This window comes from Gossypium hirsutum, chromosome D07, assembly GCF_007990345.1.
Source record: "Gossypium hirsutum isolate 1008001.06 chromosome D07, Gossypium_hirsutum_v2.1, whole genome shotgun sequence".
NCBI lineage: Eukaryota > Viridiplantae > Streptophyta > Magnoliopsida > Malvales > Malvaceae > Gossypium > Gossypium hirsutum.
Window position 1 is genome coordinate 2,595,225 of NC_053443.1, and position 19,573 is coordinate 2,614,797.

Below are 19,573 nucleotides of genomic sequence, written 5' to 3' on the forward strand. Positions count from 1 at the left end.
TCTAATTTTGTGTTGTATTTGGTTATTAGATTGTGTTGAGAATGCTTATGTCATTAAAGATGCCCCCGATTAAACGATTTTGGAAAGTTACTGAGTAAAGTTGGCATGTCATAGGGTATATAGAGCTCTTTAGATATTTGAGTGCATATGGGTTTGGTTGACGCACTCTAGAGATTTTTACATAGCACTTTGTGCACTCTTGGAGTGTAAGTTGGATGAGTTATGTTTTACACGTATCAAAGATTCATTATATGTATTTACATATTTATTCGTTTTCAAAGAACTAGGTGGATATCCGCATACACGGTACATTTCCAAGTTCAGTTAATTAGGGCTAACTTTAACAAGGAATTGCTAATTTACTTTAGAATGAGAATTTATTATTAGATGGTTATGCTAGTTAATGTTGTGTGATAAGACTAAATATGCAAAATGTTTTCATGTAGCATATGATTGTAATGTAGTCTTATTATGTACGCTTACCATGTATGATGTTTTAAATGATTTTGGTAAAATGTTAAGTGGTGTTTATATGATGTAGTTGATATATGTCTAGTATTCTTTCAATTTAGCTTTACCATAAAGTTTTGTTGTAAATTGGATATAGACCACTAAGCTTTGAGGAAAGCTTAACATGTAGATTTTTGTTCCGTGCGCAGGTTATAGGAAGCTTGAATGTAGTTTTTATGGGTAAGCAATATTGTTCCAAGAGTTCTCAGCAAAATCAATTGAGCTATGATGGTTTTTCAACTTTTCTATTAGTTGTGGCATGTAATTAGGTCACTAAACTTGTCTTTTAAGATTTTTTTTTTGTATTAGAGATCCTCAATGTTTTATCCTTTGGTATTTTGATATATTCTTGAAGCCTTTCGAACTCTTATGTTGTTATTGTTTCAATTGTATAAATGAGAATTGATGTTATGAATATGGAAATATGACTCTTTCATTTACTTTGGAGTCCTGATTTTGATTTAATGTGTTTTTAAGCATGATATTATAGGTATGGACTTGATTTGATATGTATAACTTGATATTTGTATTAGTTTAGTGTCTAACATATTTAGGTGATTGCACGACTTGAAATGCCAATTTTCTATACTTTAAGGCTTTGTCTCAAGACAAAAAGAGCATGTTTGCCTAAAACATGCATTTCCAAGTGTATGTCTAAAGACATAGTATGCATGCCTTAAGACATGGGGGCTAACTCTCGAGACATGCAAGTAGACCTATTTATGGGTCGGGTTACTTGTCTAAGCCTAAAGTCCTATCTGAAATTTGGGAAAAGTTTGGACAAAAATATTAGGCTTGAAAAATGAGCTTAGATAAAAAAAAGGTCATTTAAAATATGGGTCAAGCTCGAACATTCAAGGCCCAAGCCCATCTCGACTCATTTCTAAGTTTCTAATATATTATATTATGTAATTTATAACATATACAAAAATTAAATATATATTAATATATAATACTATAATGTAGACATTAAAAATCTTAATATGCATATATATATAATTTTAATATGTGAAAAATATATAAAATTATTAAATATTAATTTAAAAATATTTTAATATTTTACAAATAATTTTAAATAATATGTAGCTTATATTAACCGTTTAAAAATATAGGAAGCTTTGAATTAAATTTTAGGCTTATTTTTGGGTTGAATTGGACTGAGACAAATATAAAATATAATAATATCATACTTAAGTCTGACCAAACCGAGCATGCAAGTAAATACTCCAAAGATTATAGGTCTCAAAATATGGACTGATATGTCTCGAGAATGGTTCACTAATACTTGTTTAGTAATTTGCATGATATTGAATACTATTTTGAATAATGGCCAAGAAAATCCTATTTGATCGATTGTTTGGATGACTCCAGTGACCAATGTTATGTTTTATATCCGCTCATCTTCTCTGATTAAACTTGGATCGACAGCCTAAATACAATATTTCGTGATGATTTTTGGTTTAATTGATTGATTCAAGTGTCCCATTAAATTTAGCAACTAGATTTAAGTTGATCAAATTATGTAATAACAAGAAATGATTGACATAAATTTCGCATTAAAAAGAAATAAACTTGAACACCAAATTATGTTTGTTTAATGGGAAAATAGTTTTCCTTTCAACAGCAATCCAAGAGAAGCAAATTTAGTAAAAAGATGAAGAAATATATTACATTGATTAAAGAAAGTAAAGAGATAATATACGAGACAAAATGACAAACAAATCTCTATACAAAGAGTTCCGATTTTCCATTTTTGTTTTCCCCAGAAAATTAACAAAGAAAAAACGGTGGCACCACCACCGCAAAATAAAACTTTTTTTCCCGATCACTTTTTCGCCGCCTTCTATTTACAATGCAAATTACCCAAATCAAAATCACCATCAATATCCGACCAACTCCGATACCCACCCAACATCAGGACCCGACCCGGTAGGATCAAGAAGGTCAAGAGAATTTTCCTCACTCAGCTTAGCGTACATCCTTGTCCTCAAGTCTCTCCCGGATTCCACTCTCTCCATTGCAGGTTCGTCAAACGCATTATTGCTTTCCCAGAGCTCAAACTTACTGAGTCCGGACCGAGTCGGTGTACGAGTTGGAGTGAGAGGAGAGCCGGGTCGGAGCATGGAGCTCCTTGGAGAAACAAAACATGATCCCCGAGAACAAGTAGTTCCCATTTTAGCTTTACCAAACTGTAGATTACGTACGGAAGAGGTGAGTTCACTTACCGAGTTAAATGAGCCGCTCGGCGACGTAGGTGGTGAGTCAGAAGGTGGAGATATTGGAGGCGAAGCCAAAATGGAAGTTGGTGAAGAAACATAGTCTAAACGATAGCGGATAGGCGAGCCAAAGTAATCCATATCACTTGACCCGGACCCGGACCCGGACCCATTCCCTCTCGGACTCTGCTGGGGTAAGACCCGTAGTTGCTCCGGCGTGTGAGCAAAAAAACAAACCCTCCGTTTACAACAAGTACCGTCCTTGCATGGCTGAGTCCGGTAACGAGTTGGGTGGAGCCAACACTCAAACACGCCATGAGCGAACTCACACGAATCGCCTTTTTTACAGTTTCCTTTGCGGAAATCCGGGCAAGCGGATCCAGAGTAATGGAACTTTCTCGGATCCCTCCGCCGAGCCCTCTCCCCTGGGTGGGCGTACGGACACGCGGTCCAGTCATGCGACCTGCCACGAGCACACCTCCTCACCTTGAACTCGTACATACGGAAATGGTCGCACGAGAATGCATCGATGATGTGTACGTCGGAGTCGTCGAGAAGGGTGTCGAGCTCCAGATCGTTCGAGGGGAGGTAACGGCGGAGCGCCGCAAGGTATTCGACGGGACAAGGGCTGCAGGGTGCATTGCAGTTAAAGCCGACGGCCGGAAAGTTATCCGCCGAATCATTTAACGTTTCCCAGTCGGGGATATTGACGGTGGGGAAGGATCGTGTAATGGGCTTTCTGATCATCATATTTTGGACATCCTTCGTTCTGCTATTCTAACTTTTTGGGAGAGGACGGTTCCCTTTTAATACAAACTGCTTTTCTAACCCCTAGTTGTTTCCCGTTAATCATGGTTGAGTTATTTTATATTGTAATTTATATATTACTGAGATTAAATTTATTTAAGACTTTATTTAACCAAAAAAAAGAAGATATATGAGATTTTATTTATTTATTTATTTTGTGTTTATTGTTGGGTAAATTATACTAACAGTCACTCAACTTTGATGCAGTTGACAAAACAGTCACTCTAATTTTAATTCAGTCACTAAATTTTCAAAAAATAATAAATTAATCTTACTAATCATTTTTCGTTACAAATGTAACAGAAAAATGACCTGGCATTTAACCGACCATCACGTTATTTCGAACCCAAAATATATATAAGGGTAAATTAACCAACAGTCACTCAACTTTCAAAAATAACAAATCAACCCTACTAACTTTCAAAAAACCAGACACCCAAAAAGAAACACAATTAAAACCCTTGAATGAATTCTTCTTGTTCAGGAAGAAAGTTGAGAACCATGGCTTCCTCATTTTCATTACCCCAAAATACCCTTTTCGATATCTTTTCTAGATTACCCCTTAGGTCTGTGACCCGATTCAAATCCCTTTCCATGGACTGGGCTTACCTCACCTCGACTTTGGGATCTTGTTAATCACTGACCCAACCCAAAATTTCAGTTGTCGGCATTTGGTTGTCCCTTTGGAACCACTTCCTTTGTTCTCGAAAATCATAGGTTCAATCGATTGTTTGGTTTGTCTGGATGGTCCCCTTGTTTTGCTTTTGATTTTGTTTTATGCAATCACTGACCCAACCCAAAATTTCAGTTGTCGGCATTTGGTTGTCCCTTTGGAACCACTTCCTTTGTTCTCGAAAATCATAGGTTCAATCGATTGTTTGGTTTGTCTGGATGGTCCCCTTGTTTTGCTTTTGATTTTGTTTTATGCAACTTGATAATGTTGGCAATAGAGTTAGTGTTGTTTAGCTTAATCAACGACCCTTTGTTTATATCATCATATCCGATGAAGATCTCGAAAAATTCGAGTCGTTTTGGTTCTTGAATCACTTGAATGTTGCTTTGGAGGATTTTCTCCTCATCGGTTTGGTTGTGGGTACTAATAGTTTGACCCAAAATTGTCTCCAATCCCATTTTGATATAGTTTTTCAGAGTTAATGGATTTGGAAAGCAAAAAAAGATAGTCAAATCCCAATCGTGGTGGCTCCTCTATTGAGGGTTGAAAAAGAAAAAAAAAAGAAGGGTGGTGGTTTGGAGGTCAACGATGGTAACACCAAAGATGGTTGTGGTGGAGGCGGCGACGGCGAGACTATTGGGATGGAGAAAAAGTATATACATATTGGGTCATTTGCGCAAAAAGTAAAAATATTGGGCCATTTATTAAAAAAATGAAAAATGAATGATGAAAAAAATAGTCACTTAACTTTGCCTCGTCTAACGTGGCAAGTTAACTGGCCACGTCACCTGTCCCGTTAGGCCTGTAATGGAAAATGTTAATGAGTGGCTGTTTTGTAACTTTTCGATAACGATGTAATAGGTGACTGATTTCTCACTTTTAGATAACGTTAGTGATTGATTTGTTATTTTTTGAAAGTTGAGTGACTGAATTTAAATTTTGCCTCATCCGATGTAGCAAGTTAATTGTCCACGTCAGCTAGCTAATTGGCCACGTCACATGTCCCGTTAGGCCTATACCAGAAAATGTTAATGAGTGACTGATTTGTCACTTTTCGATAGTGTTAGTGACTGATTTGTTATTTTTTGAAAGTTGAGTGATTGAATTGAAATCAGAGTGACTGTTTTGTTAGCTACATCAAAGTTGAGTGACTATTGGTGTAATTTATCCATTATTATTATATTAAATAGTTATTAATTTGATATTATTTTTAATTCAAACATGTTAATCATTATATAATGATTAAAGTGATATTTTCAAAAGTATTTTGATGTTATAAGCGAATTTTTTTAAATTTTCAAAAGTATTATGATGTTATAAGCCAATTTTTTTAACTCACAAACAAGGTTAAGAAATATAGGGAAATTTAGCAGAAAAGACTGATATTAAAACTTAATTAGGAAATTGAGTCATTTTTTCCCTAGAAAATAGGTCAATTTTGGAGAGAAATAAAAAATGCGTCCAACAAAACATGTTTTCAGCTGAGGTGGTAGCAGAGAGGCTGAAAGCGCATCCTATGCGTTTTCGTCCATCCAATTTTTTTTTGTATTGGGTGTTGAAAAATTTAGAGAGAGATTTATTTTGTGTTTGTGTTTTAAGGAAAATTTGTGATAGTTTTAAGGTATGTTTGAGTTTATGATGATGTGAATGCCATTTGAAGACCCACATATTCCATTTCCTATGTAGTGAGTGCACCATCATTGCAACTCAAGCTCCCAGTTTACGGTGGTTATACGGTTATGGGTTGAAGTATAACTAGGGCTCCCAATTGGCGGTGGTTATGTGGTCACGGATTCAAGTATAACTCAGACCCTTAGTTGATGGTGGTTATGCAGTAACGAGTTCAAATTTCATGCCACTAGAAGAGAATGTTCTATAAATCTCATACATAAGTTTGAGATCATAATCATAGGGGAAAAAGGGGCTCACCAGTATAATCAATTTATTTTTTTATTCCATCAAAAGAGTATCCTTAACCTTGTTGTCCAGAACCTTTGTCAGAGGTTGGGGTAAGAAGACTTTCAAGCAAAAGTGATTGTCATGGTGGAGAAAAAGCTGAAACGCGAGTCGAAGGGCAACAATTGTAATTATTAATGAGTTATTTAATCACAACAATCGTTGTTGGCTTGAGTCGCGTTTTAGCTTTTCTCAACCATCACAGACACTCCTCCCGCTAAAAGTCTTCTTACTCCAAATTTTGTCACAAGTTTTGGACAATAAGATTAAGGATACTACTTTGATGGAGAAAAATAATAGGTTGATTATACTGGTGAACCCATTTTTCTCTATGATTATGATCACAAACTTATGTATGGGGCTTGTAAAGCATCCTTTTCTGGTGGCATGAAACTTGAACCCGTTATCGTATAACCACTGTCAACTAGGGGCCTGAGTTATACTTGAATCCGTGACTGTATAACCACCGTTAACTGGGAGCCCTAGTTATACTTCAACCCATGACCGTATAACCACCGTGAACTAAGAGCTTGAGTTGCAATGCAACATCTTCTAAGGTGATGGTGCACTCCACACACGGGAAATGAAATGTGTAGGTCTCCGAGCGTCATCACATCACTGTGTGAACTCAACATACCTCAAAACTATTACAATTTCTCCCTAAAACACAAACACACACACACAAAATTCTTCCCAAATTTCCAACACCCAACAAAAAAATTTTGGAAGGATGAAAATGAGTCCAACAGCACGCATTTTTTGTTTCTCTCTTCAAAATTGGTCTATTTCCCTAAATTTGAGAAAAAAGAGCCTAATTTCCTAATTAAATTTTAAAATCAACATTTTCTTCTAACTAACCCAAAAAAAACATATATTAATTTTATATTTTAAAAAATAAAAATTGTTGATATATAGCCTTTAAATAGAATAATAAAAGATTTTAACCTACATTTTCAATAAGCAACAATATTGATAACAACTGAGTTTTTTTTTATTTTTTTTACTTCACAATCCAAGTTAAAAATCTATCATATAGTTTATATATATATATATATTTCTAGAATACTAAAAAAAATAAAAACATTTTTTTTTTCAAAAATTAAAAACGTTTCCAATTTTTAATCTTGCTTGTAAAATCGAGTAATAATCTTTTATTAACAGAAAATAATAATATTACAAAACCAGGTTTTTTTTCTTTTTGTTATTTTTAATATAATATAAATTCCCTCAATTTTAAAAATAAAAGCAATTTGATGCTCTAATAATAATATTTATATATTTTTTTAAGAACGCTATAATTATCTAAAAAATTAATCATTAAAATATTTAAAAATATAATTACATGAACCGGTTAAATAATCCCTTTCATCCACTTTCTTAATTTAATCGTAAAAAGGACGGTCGATGTGACGGTAAAACTAATGTAAGTGAGGGGCTTATCCGGGCCGGTGATTTGAAAGTCATTAGGTAAAATCTTTACTGTGGGCGTCATTCTGAGCGGGTTCCGGGGACATTTTGCTATTTCACTAATATTTATTATTATTATTTGTGCTTATCTCTTTGTGCTTGGGTTGTGATAAAATGCATCACTGCCGGGTGACACAACTCTTTTTGTCTTTGTATGAATTCGAAAATTGATTGTTTGGGGATATTTTTAAGAGAACTTGTCGCTTATTGCGGAATAAAGTTTAGCTCAGCTGTTTGTTCTTTTAGTTTTCGTATCCGGAAGTGAATGACGAATTACCTTCGAAAGATAAAAGGCCGGCCGTCGTAAAAAGAGATGGTGAAAGAGGATAAGAGAGAAGGTAGAATGAGAGAGATGACTTGAGATAAAAGGATTCACTCGACTCAACGGATTGAATTCTGTTAACCATAGTTGAAAGAAACTTTGAAGATGTTTCAAATGAAATTACTAGTAACTTCGAAGGTTGATCTCGAGTTTTCGCATATACTAATAAGATATAAACAGGTTTTGGTGGATCAATTAGTCTATCGACACGTTGATGCGCAAATGGGCAATGATTTGGCTTCTTGTTCCTCTGCCACTTGTCATAGCTAGATGAGAAAATATTCAATTTTCAAGTTTAATTAAATAAATTATTAAAAGTTTTAGAAGTAAGAATATTAAAAATAAAACATTTAATTCAACCAATTCCTATTAATTCCTGAATCAACTTTCTTTAAATTAGTACCCTGATTCAACTCAATTCAAACAACATTAAAAAAATTTAAAGAAGTGATCGATCCATCTATTCCAAAAATATCTAAACTAAATTCACATTAATCGAATTAAAGCTCATTCAGAATGAATATTATAATGCTGAGATTAACACGGATGACGAGGTATGTATTAGGATAATATGTATATATCATATATTTATTGATTGGTGTTTATTTAATTTAATAAATTAAAATATTTATAGTTTAGATAAATAATTTAATATATGCCACTAAAGTAATAAAACAAATCGAAATTTATAAGCAAAACATGTTATTAACTTTTAAATATTAAATTGAAAGATATTAAAGTAAAATAAAATTAGAATTTGTCTCACGAATAAAGTGGATGAAAGAAAAACCTTTACATATAGGTTTTATTTTTAAAAGTAATTTTATTTTTTCATATACCATAAAACCATCATGCTTAAAAAAAAGTTACTTTTTAATTAGATAAGTTACATGAATAATAGTATTTTATTTTCTTTTGGCCCCTAAAGATGAATAGTATTAAAAGAGGTTAAATAATTATTTAGTGTCTGAATCTAGTAATTTTTTTTATTTTGAATTTGACTTTTTTTTTGTTTAAGTTAGGCTTTGAATTCGGTACTTGTTCTCCCATTGATGTTTGAATTTTTTTCTAAGTTAATCCTTGAACTTGGAACTTGTTCCCATTTAGGGTATGAACTTGGCAATTGTTCTCACATTGGGGTTTGAACTCTAGGGTTTTCAAGGATTAACTTAGACGAAAAAATTGAAGCCCAATGTAGGAATAATTGTCAAGTTCAGAACCTAACTTAGATTAAAAATAAACAAACGTCTTTAAATGAACCCTTCAAACACTCTAAATAATTTCTATTCAAAATAAACATTTCTTTTATAAATGAAATAAAATATAAATAAATATAACTAAAAGCGTAGTAGAATTTTAACATTCAACCATTAACATTTAACATGTTTTCTCTGTGTATTAATATTTTTACACTAACATCTTAAGTTTAGATATCGTGTTGTACAAAATTGTTGAGCATTAAAACTGTTACACATGAAAACTCTATTAACTCACGACATTCTTTGTAGCATTAGGACCCCTTGGCTTGGTTTGTATTGCTCCACCACTAGTATTGTACCGCTAAGCCTTGGGGAACACGCAAGCCGACCACTTTCAACAACCAAGCTACTTCGGCAAAACAATCATCACTTGTCACCTACATCCCGTGTAACCTAAGTGATGTCACATTGCCCACCTATCACAAATCTTGGAAGAAACTAGCTAACCAACCAAAAATAGTCACGTGTCCCACAAAATCAACCTATATAGGCCCTTTCACATCAAAGACAATGTACATTGTAACAGTCTAATTTTCAATTATGCCAAAAACTACGATTTCGACACCTCATTTTTATAAATCGAGCCCATAAATATTAAATATGAATATTTACAAGGTTAGTATAACAATATATTAAAGTTTAGTCTGTTAATTTTTTTGAATTAATAGTTAATTTAGACACGAGGACTAAATTGTAAAAATCTAATCGCTAAAGATTATTAATTAGCTAAAGACTTAGGGATTTAAATTGCAAATAGTCAAATGTTAAAAATGGTAAATTAACCATTTTTCAATATGATTTAGTGACTTATGATGGCATCTTCCACCTTTGTTAATTAAATAGGTTAATTAAGTTAATTAAAGTATGATTAGCTTAATTCATCAAATTAATTAGTCCTTAATCACACTCTATAAGTTAAAATAACGTAAAGAAGTCATCTTTTTCATTCATCTTTTTCTTTAATCCGAATTTGAGAGAAAGAAAAACTCTTTGAATCAAAAAGATTCGGTCCTTCAATTGGTAAGCAAATTAAGTCATTTTCTTATAATTTTTATATTTTTGAGGTCATGGGAGCTTGATTTAGCTAGCCCATGTACCAATTTGTACTGCTAAAATTTTTGAAAGTTTTCATTGTTGATTTCTTGAAGAAATTGGTATTAAATTGATAGATTTTAAGCTTAGATTATGAAAATGACTAGATTATAAAGTTCAATTATTAGTTTTGTACATAGGGACTAAAGTGAATAAAATGTAAAATTATTTTGAAATTTAGGTATAAATAGGAAGTAGAGGGTCCCTAATGTATGTAATTGAAGTCAGTTTCCAAATTGAGGCTCAAAATTGAAAGATATGGTTATTTCGAATTTAGGGACTAAATTGAATAAAATGTAAAATTTTAGGGTTATCAAAAAATGAGATTATATAGGCTCGTTCGTGTCATGACATAATGTACAAATGTTGGTATTGATGGATTGAATGAAATAATTGTATAGATCAAGAATTAGATCAAACCGGAGATAATCAAGGAAAAGCAAAAGTTGTTGAATAGTCTCTAAAAAACCAACTTCTTGTTGTTTTGATCAAGTAAGTTTATATGGTATTTATTTACTTAAGTTGTTATGTAATTGATTTGTGTATATGTGTTTTATTGTGGATTAATTGGTTGTGAATTGGTTCGTAAGGCTACAGTTGGACTAAATTGAAAAGTAATATTTTTATGTGTAAAAGATGCATGTGTGAACTTAGTAAATGTTAAGATACAATTGACATGCCAATAGGGTCTTTTGTGTGCTTGTTCAAGATTTATTACAAATGTTACCGAGGTCCAACATTTGTTACAGATTTTCAAATATATGTGATACAGGTTTAGCTCGAAGGAATAACCTGATGTGTCGTTCTAAAGGTTTATCTCGGATGTGTAACTTGACATGCTTATATATTTAGCTCAGACAAGCAACTGGTGTGGTGTAGATACCTTTGTATCCGAGTCCGTTTACTAGGGTTCATCAGGCGAGATAGTTTAAACGAAATTGAGAAATTGAAATGGGATGAAATGAACTTGACTTTCAAACGGTAAGTTATTGAATGGATTGTGCAAGCAACGTTGATTTGAGGAGTGCCATTGATATGTATGTGAATGTAATATCCCTTGATTGAGTATGAACTTGAAATTGTTATCTAATGTGACATGAATTGGCATATTGAGTATTTGTGATATCATATGTTATTGATTTTAATCAAAATGCTTATAATAATGATGATTTTTATTGTCATGTCTAGTCAAATATTGTGCCAAGCTAAAATAATTTAGAAATGTTGGTAAGAATATGGTAAGTTTTGTTTAATACCTATGAATTTATTAAATATCTTATATGCTTACCATATTTGTTTTTCCCTTTTCCTTATAGATTGTCATATTGCGGAACTCATCAAGTCGAATCGTCTTGAAGCTCACACTATCACCAAATCGATAGCTATTTGATCATTTTGAGTTTAGGGTTGTTGCATGTATATATGTTACCCTAATGTATATAAGTCTTGGTGAATTGAAAGGTTTGGGATGATTTTGGCAATTGTTGTTTTTAAATGTTGGCCATGGTATCTAACATGGTTAATGCATGGTTTGGTTATGTTTGATGCTTTTGAGAAGTTGATATATGAACCTATTTAAACTCGGTAGGTTTATGCTGGTAGCATAAGATAAGTAAAAGAGCTAATTTGATGCCTAGTTAAAATGATATGTTTCATTGTCATGCTTGAGATATGTATTGGTGTATGGTTGGTTTAGTTCATGTTAAAGGTCTATAAACTATTAATGGATATAATGTACATAAGTGTTTGCAATTTGAAGTGAAATGGTATGATTCAATGTGATATGACATAGGTATATATTGATATTTGGATAGGTTGGTAGGTATGTGTTTCATGACATTGAATTGTTAAGTTTAATTGATGTATAAGTGTTGAATGCCTTGTTAAAAGGTTGGATTGAATGCTTGAATTTGTTTAGTATAATTTGATAAGTTTTGGATCAAGTAAAAGTAATGATAAGTTAAACTTGTGGAATGAATGTACCTGGAAACTATGTAATAGGTACCAAATTGTACATTTTTGCCAAAAATGGGGAACTTGTCTCGACGACCAACCTCCCTCATCACGATGTCACTTACTGCCGGCTGACGCTGCGAAGAGTTCAAGTATTTATAAATAAAAAATCCCATCAACATAATAAATTTAAATGTTTAACAAATTTGACGTTTAAATAAATTACACAAATTCGTAAGCAAGGTAGGGGTGCTGAGGGAATCGATATTTTCGAGAAATATCTTCAAAGTGTCGTTTATCACATAGTCGACATTGCTCTTAACAGTTGAAGGTATTATCTTATATTGGGATTTTGTCTCCCAACTTTACAAAAAGCCCTCAAAATCTACGGTACCATGCTCTCAAAGAAAAAAAACCTTCTTAGTTGGTGGTTTAAATCTCCGCGCACATCCTCCATGATTAATATTTTGCCTCTCCTCCAAGTACATATCTTCTCCGTCAATCGAAATGCTCCAACTCCTTAAATTTACAAAACTTTTCATGAAATCAAAAGACAAAATTCTTACATAAGATGATACATTTAATTGTTAAGTGCTCTATGAAATGTTCTGAACACCACACTTTGAACACTTTATTAAATAAAGCTATTTGTTTTTGCAGTGGACTAAATTCATAGTGGCGGCCGAAACTTAGGCGATAAAGTTTGATTCTGACTTAACGCATGCAAGTGGCACTGGAACAAAATTATTATTGAATGGGATTGTGTCCCAAAGTCCCAAGTATGTCGGAGACTACTGCAGCCGAAGAGGACATTACTGATTGAAATAGCTCCAAAACAGCATCGTTTTTAATTCCACTTGGGGTCCACTTGGGGTACTAGAATCCAGATCTCCTCAATCTATGGAAATAAACGGCTGTGATTGCACTCACTTCTCGATAAATTTCGCAACCGACAAAACGAGCGAGCACATGATCCGTACGAATAGGAAATAAAAATAAAAAATTAATTAATTAATTAATTATCCCCTTATCTACCCAGAATTCCGTACGACGACACGTGTGACGGATCGCGTGACATGTGCCGCTCCAGTCAAAGAGACGAGTACACGTGGTTGGTGCCGCAGAAAGGTGGCGGCCTATGGGAGCTTAATTTTTGACACTGACATCTAATCTCACTTTGATTCGAACACGTGGCATCCTCTTTTATTAGTTCTGATATTTTGATCTCTCGAGATCTCCGTGATCTTTGACTCTGCTTTTACTGTTCCTTGATTTTTCATATTCCTCTTTTTAAAAAAAATTTAATTGAAGATTTATCCACAAGGGTTTTGTAGCATGTGATGCTCGGACGGGGGATTTCCGTGCCTCTGACCCATCTTTGTCGTTTTGTTCATGCAGTTAGTACCTGCTTTTCATTATTTTTCATATTTTTTAAGAACTTCAAGTGGAGGAGAAACTTACAAAATTACAAATATTAAGTTTTGAAATAAAAAAAATTAAATGTGTTATTTTTAGTTTTTAGTCAATTAAAATTATAAGTAATATTTTTGGGTTAAATCATTTTTTGGGTTTAAATTTAACAAATATTTTCATATTAAGGCTTAAAATTTTTTTTGTTCAACTTAGGCCATGAACTTAGTAATTTTTCTCACATCTATCTCTGAAGTTTTTTGTTTAAATTAGGCCCTAAACTTGACAATTATTCTCCATTGGGGATTGACTTTTTTATGTCTAAATTAATCTATAATATTTTCTTGAAACCCTAAAATCTAAGTTCCAATGTAAGAACAATAGTCAAATTCAACATTTTTCTTTAGACAAAGATTTTTTTTTCACTTTTCGGGTGGTAAATGTTTCTCAGAACATTGAGTGTGAATCGAACCCATGTTTTAATTGAAATTGAGATAATGGTGTAAATTCTTTTCTTCTGAATCAGATGGATTCATATCTGAAATAGGTTGATAATAAGTTTTTTCAATGATTAACTTGGGTAAAAAAGAGTTAAGTCCAAATGTGAAAATAGTTGTCAAATTCAAGTTCTAATGTGGGAATAGTTGTTAAATTTAAGGCCTAACTTAAACCATAAAACTTTCAAGCTCTAATGTGAAAATGGTTGTCTAATTCAAGCCTAACTTAGACCAAAAAAACTTTGAAGCCCTAATATAGGTATAGTTGTCAAGTTCATGTCCTAAATAATGATTTTAACTCTTACCCTTAAATAGGAAGATAAAACGCATTTTATATCACTCAAACCCACACCCTTCACTGGCAATAATTACCAAAATCAATCAAGCTAAGACTTAATTGACAATATATTTTTTTTAATAGTAAAATTTACAGTGTCTCATGGTGACTCGCCTTCTTTATCCTTCTGTATTTCAGCCAAAAGCTCCATAGGCGGTTGATGAACAATATGCAAACCTATGTCATGCTCCATGGCCAACTAGCTAACCTGTCCGTTACAATATTCCCCTCCCGGTAGATGTGAACTACTTTGACTTGCCATTCACGTTTAAACATCCCAATAAACGCTCGAGCCAAAGAACTAGGAGGTGGAGAACCGGAGGTACCCTTGAGCATTTTGACAGCCCTTAAATTATCCACCTCTACAATTAGCTTCCGATATCCCATTGAGCAAGCCATATCCAAGCCATTGAGGACGCCCCAAAGTTGAGTCTCGAGAATGGTTGTAATGCCATTTAAGTACATAGCTGTTAACCAACCCTTGCTATGGAACCACACATCGTCAAATCTCTTCGTCTTCATCGTCTTCTTATTTTAGGTCATATTTTTTTATAAAATTTGAGAGTGATTATATTTCCTTTGAATTACATTAAAAGCAATCTAAATTATTATCTATATATTTTTTCCATTTATTTTCTTGATGTAAGTTGTTATATCTACTTCAAATATTAATCATGCATGTTTTGCCAATAACTATAATATAACTTAAAATATTCACTTATCAGCATTTTAAATAAGTTCAATACTTGGTTTACTTTTGGGGGACAAAATGTTGAATCATAATAACTTTTAGCTTTTTTTTTCTTTTAAGTTTTTGTTTTCCTTTTCTTTTTTTATTAAATTTTCACTTGCTAACCCCTAAAATAGAAATTTTTTCATTTTAATTTTTTAAATTTTTTAAATTTTAAATTAGTAAAAATAAAATTGTATTTTGACTCCTTTAAAAATGATAAAAATTTAATTTAATTCTTTAAAATTATAAATGTATAGACTATTAAAATTGTGAAATTACATTTTTATTATTATAAAACTTACAATTTAACTTTGGACCCTTAAAGAAATTTTTTGACTTCGCCCTTACTTGTATTGTATAAATACATCCAACTACAAAGTCTGTTCTTCACTATTTATTGTTTATTTATTTCCAAACCTTTTATAGGATTCGGATATTTATAATTTTAAAATCTAAATTTAATTTTTTAATTTTGAATTAAATAAATTATTTATTGAATATCAAATCCGTTATTGGATTTGGATAATAAACATTCAAAGTTAATATAAAAAAAAAGTGAAACAGATAACATATGGTAATTAAAATGTCTAAATTTATAATATAAATTCACATAATCTATTAAATGATAAAGATGGGTTTTGGATTAGGATGACATGCTTGGATCTTAAAAAGCTTTTTACTTTATTGGAAGATAATGTGCTAAAAACTATTCAATTAATGCCAAGTTGTTTCTATTCAAACCCTTTTACTTGGAGTAATTGATAATGACAAATCTGCCAATTAAGTTGAACCAAAAGTCATGGGTTGGGTTAGGTTTCTACTCTTATAATCACCATCTCTTTCACTTTTAATCAAACTGTAGTTTAGGATTTTAAATTTTTAATATTTCATCCTATTTATGTATGAATTCATTAATGAATTTGTAATGATTTATTCGAATTAAAGTTGTTGATTTAGTTGGGAATTTATGATTTTTTTTAATATCTAACTTTTGATATCTGGTAGCTACTTTAAGTCTCGATTAAATTCAAAGTTAGGGTTTTAAGTTAATATACAAAAAAAAATTGTGCTTTGAGCCTCAAAATAATAAAATATTAATTTAGTCTGTGAAATTATATTTTATCCCTGGTTTCAACCCTTGTTTAGAGTCTCCATTTGCAAAACTTAAAATGCATCAAGATTGTTGGCAAATGACTCAACCAGTGAACTATGGAATCGTTCCATGGTAGCGTGTTTTCTGCAATTCCTCCAAAAGTGCAAATATATAAAAGCAAAAGAGAAAAGGAAATTACTTGAACAAGTCCCTTTCGGTTTTTTATTTGCCAATTGAACAAACATAGCAAATTGCTGGTTTTAGGTTTAACAACTGTGGGCATTGGGAAATTCATTACAACTTTTCTTTTAATTGGTCGGTTTTCAGGCAACTAGGGAGAAAGAAAACAAAACAAATTTTGTAGGACATGTACACAAATCAGAATAGAGTTGGAAAAGCTTTACTTTTTTCTTTTTCCTTTTCAAATTTATTATAAATTATATTAATATATTATTTTTTTAAATAGTAAACTCACGAAACACTAAAAAGAAATTCAAACTCCAACTTAACCGACCAAAACTATATGCAGATTGCAATTATTAAAATTAGAGATGATAACGAAGCGAAACAAAGTGATTTTTTGCTCTTGATTCTAACTTAATATTTATATCATGCATCTCGTTTTTTGTATACAACCTTATTTTCTTTAAATTTTCCATACTTGAATCTAACCTCGAAAAAAAAAACTCTACTAATATTAAATAATTTTTATATTAACAAGTATATATAATAGATAAAATTTTATAAACTCTTAAAAGTAATTAGAATATATAAAATTAGTTATAAATTTGAAAAGGCAGATGAAAACTCTCTGTCCTACTTCGAAATCAGATTTTTAAAAAGAAAAATTAAATTATTTTTTCTAAAGTCGAATCATATTGGAACTCCTCAAATTGATATTATCTTTGTCATCCGTTAATTAGGATTAGTTTAACATTGTTGTTGAAAAATGTATAGTGTTCTTAAGATGTTTAGTTTAAATTTTTCTAAGTGTTCGGTATTATTGTAAAAAATAGCATGAAAAGTTAAAATGTTTATTTATAATATGAGGATATAAAGTAAAAATTAAAATAATATTCAAATTCATTAAAATATTATGATATATGAAATATAAATTCTAAATACTTTTAAGAAATTATTATAAATTATTTCTAAAATCTATTTCGAATGTATAAATTATATTTTTATATTAAATCCACATGTAAACATAACTCTTGTAAATTAATAAAAATTTCATGAGCGATAGAATAATTGACTCAAATATAAAATATCATTATTTTCGCATTATTGTTGTCCACATGCCTTATTATTATTTTAGTATTAACAAATATTCAACTTAGATTATAGTATAAATATAACAAAATTATTTATGATAAATCATTGTTAATACTATCAATTGTGAAATATAAAATTTAAATACTTTTTGAGTTATTAATATAATTTGTTTGTAAAATTTAATTTAAATATATTAAATCATATTTAAATTTTACAGTTGATATAAATGAAGGGTAAATTTATAATTTTACACCTAAATTGACTTTTAATTTAGCTTGAAAAACTATTTATTTAACATAAAAAAGTGGATTAAATTAAAAAGACATAAAGATAAAATTAGTTCCTAACATTTACTCATTTTGTCATTTTGGCCTTATTCTTTTTTTGGGATCATTTTGACTCTCAACTTTTAAAATTTAGTCAAAATACTTGCTTTTGGACAAAAAAACTGACTGAATTGTTAAATTCTAATGGCATTGACGTGGTAGCTCATGTGACATTTTACGTATACTTCACTGCTAACCTAGATAACTGTTCTAAAAGTTCTTATGAATTTTTTTAAAAATATGTTTATTTTAAAATATCTTTTATTAATATGTTTTGAATATTTATGAATTATACATGGACTGTCACGCAAGTAATCACATCAATAACGTTAAAATTTTAACATTTCAGACAGTTTTTTATCCAAAGACAAACAACCTAACTAAAATTTAAAGTTTGAGAGCTAAAATTACCCCCAAAAAATAAAGGTCAAAATATCAAAATAAGAAAATATTAGGGACTAAATTTATTATTATGCCAATTAAAAAATTAATGTTTTTTTTTGATCTAAACCCTAAATATACCTTAATATCCATAAGTAAAGGAAATGGGAGAGAGCTAAGGGTGAGTTGGTTTACTTTGCACTTCCCACCCTATTTATCATGGAGGCCCCACTCCACTTATCATCTGTTCAGAGTTTTGGTTTTATTTTAAAATGGAATTACAAAGGCTGGGTGGATTTTTATGGGCATCAAATTATTAGAGAGCGTTTGGTTCAGTGTATTACCCAATCCATTACACCCCGATTACGCTTGTAATACATTACGCCCCTATTCCGGCGTTTGGTTCGCTGTAATAGGTATTACGCGCGTATTACATTACGCCCCTAATCCCCAAATTGCCGTGTTTTCTAATCCCTTCCCAATTCGCTGTAATAGCTATTGCGTCCGGCTTCCCTCCCCATCTCTCTGTTTTACCCTCCCTCCCTACCCGACCCTCTCCTCTGCTGTCCTCGAAATTTCTCCTCCCATTTCCCACTGCTTCCGTTGATTATCTGTCCTCATCATTTCTTCTCGTCTCGGTGACTAATTTCTCTTCCCCATTTCCTCCCAACCCTATCTGCGCCGCACACCAAAACTCCCATTTAGTTCTTGAATTCATTGAATCGACTAGAAATGGAGATTTCTATGTGAAAGGAGCTTTGAGTGGGTGATATTAGATGGAAAATTTAGATATGTTTGGTGGTATGCAAACTTTATTGGCTATTTGGTTCCTTTAACAGTGTGATTTAATTTGGAAAGGAGCTGAACGATCTTCTTCTGGGAGATGATGTTGCTAGATATTAAACATGGAAATCAGTTTATGGGTTTGCATTGCTTTTATGTTAGCTTAGATGAAATCAGACGGATTAGATCTTGCTGTTAGTCTTGTTCATCTTGATACTTTATAGTTAATTACCATTACATTGCCACTATGTTACAACGATTATGCTTAAATTTTTCTATGTTTTTTTCAAGGACTGTATGCCAATACCATATCTGAATATGTGTTGAGTACATTTACTTTTGTAAAAAAGTAAAGAATCTGGATAACCAAGAATTGCTAGTTTAACCTGGTAAATTGGTCTTCATTGGCTAGCAATTAAGGTTTCATCATTTTCATTTAGCCTTAAGTGAATATTTTACCGTCTGGTGCAAGAAGCTATCACC

The 19,573-nt window shown here is 31.7% G+C and overlaps 1 protein-coding gene across 1 annotated transcript; it reads right to left on the reverse strand.

Annotated features, from left to right (window-relative positions):
- Nucleotides 1–2,152: 2,152 nt before the first annotated feature.
- Nucleotides 2,153–3,524, reverse strand: LOC107953869 (zinc finger CCCH domain-containing protein 23). Its single transcript, XM_016889308.2, has one exon. The coding sequence runs from the start codon at nt 3,474–3,476 to the stop codon at nt 2,391–2,393; it is 1,086 nt and encodes a 361-aa protein (XP_016744797.1). The 5' UTR covers nt 3,477–3,524; the 3' UTR covers nt 2,153–2,390.
- Nucleotides 3,525–19,573: the final 16,049 nt, after the last annotated feature.

Bases quoted from the DNA above. Each gene is read 5' to 3' on its own strand.
- LOC107953869 (XM_016889308.2), bottom strand. From the start codon at position 3,476: ATGATGATCAGAAAGCCCATTACACGATCCTTCCCCACCGTCAATATC.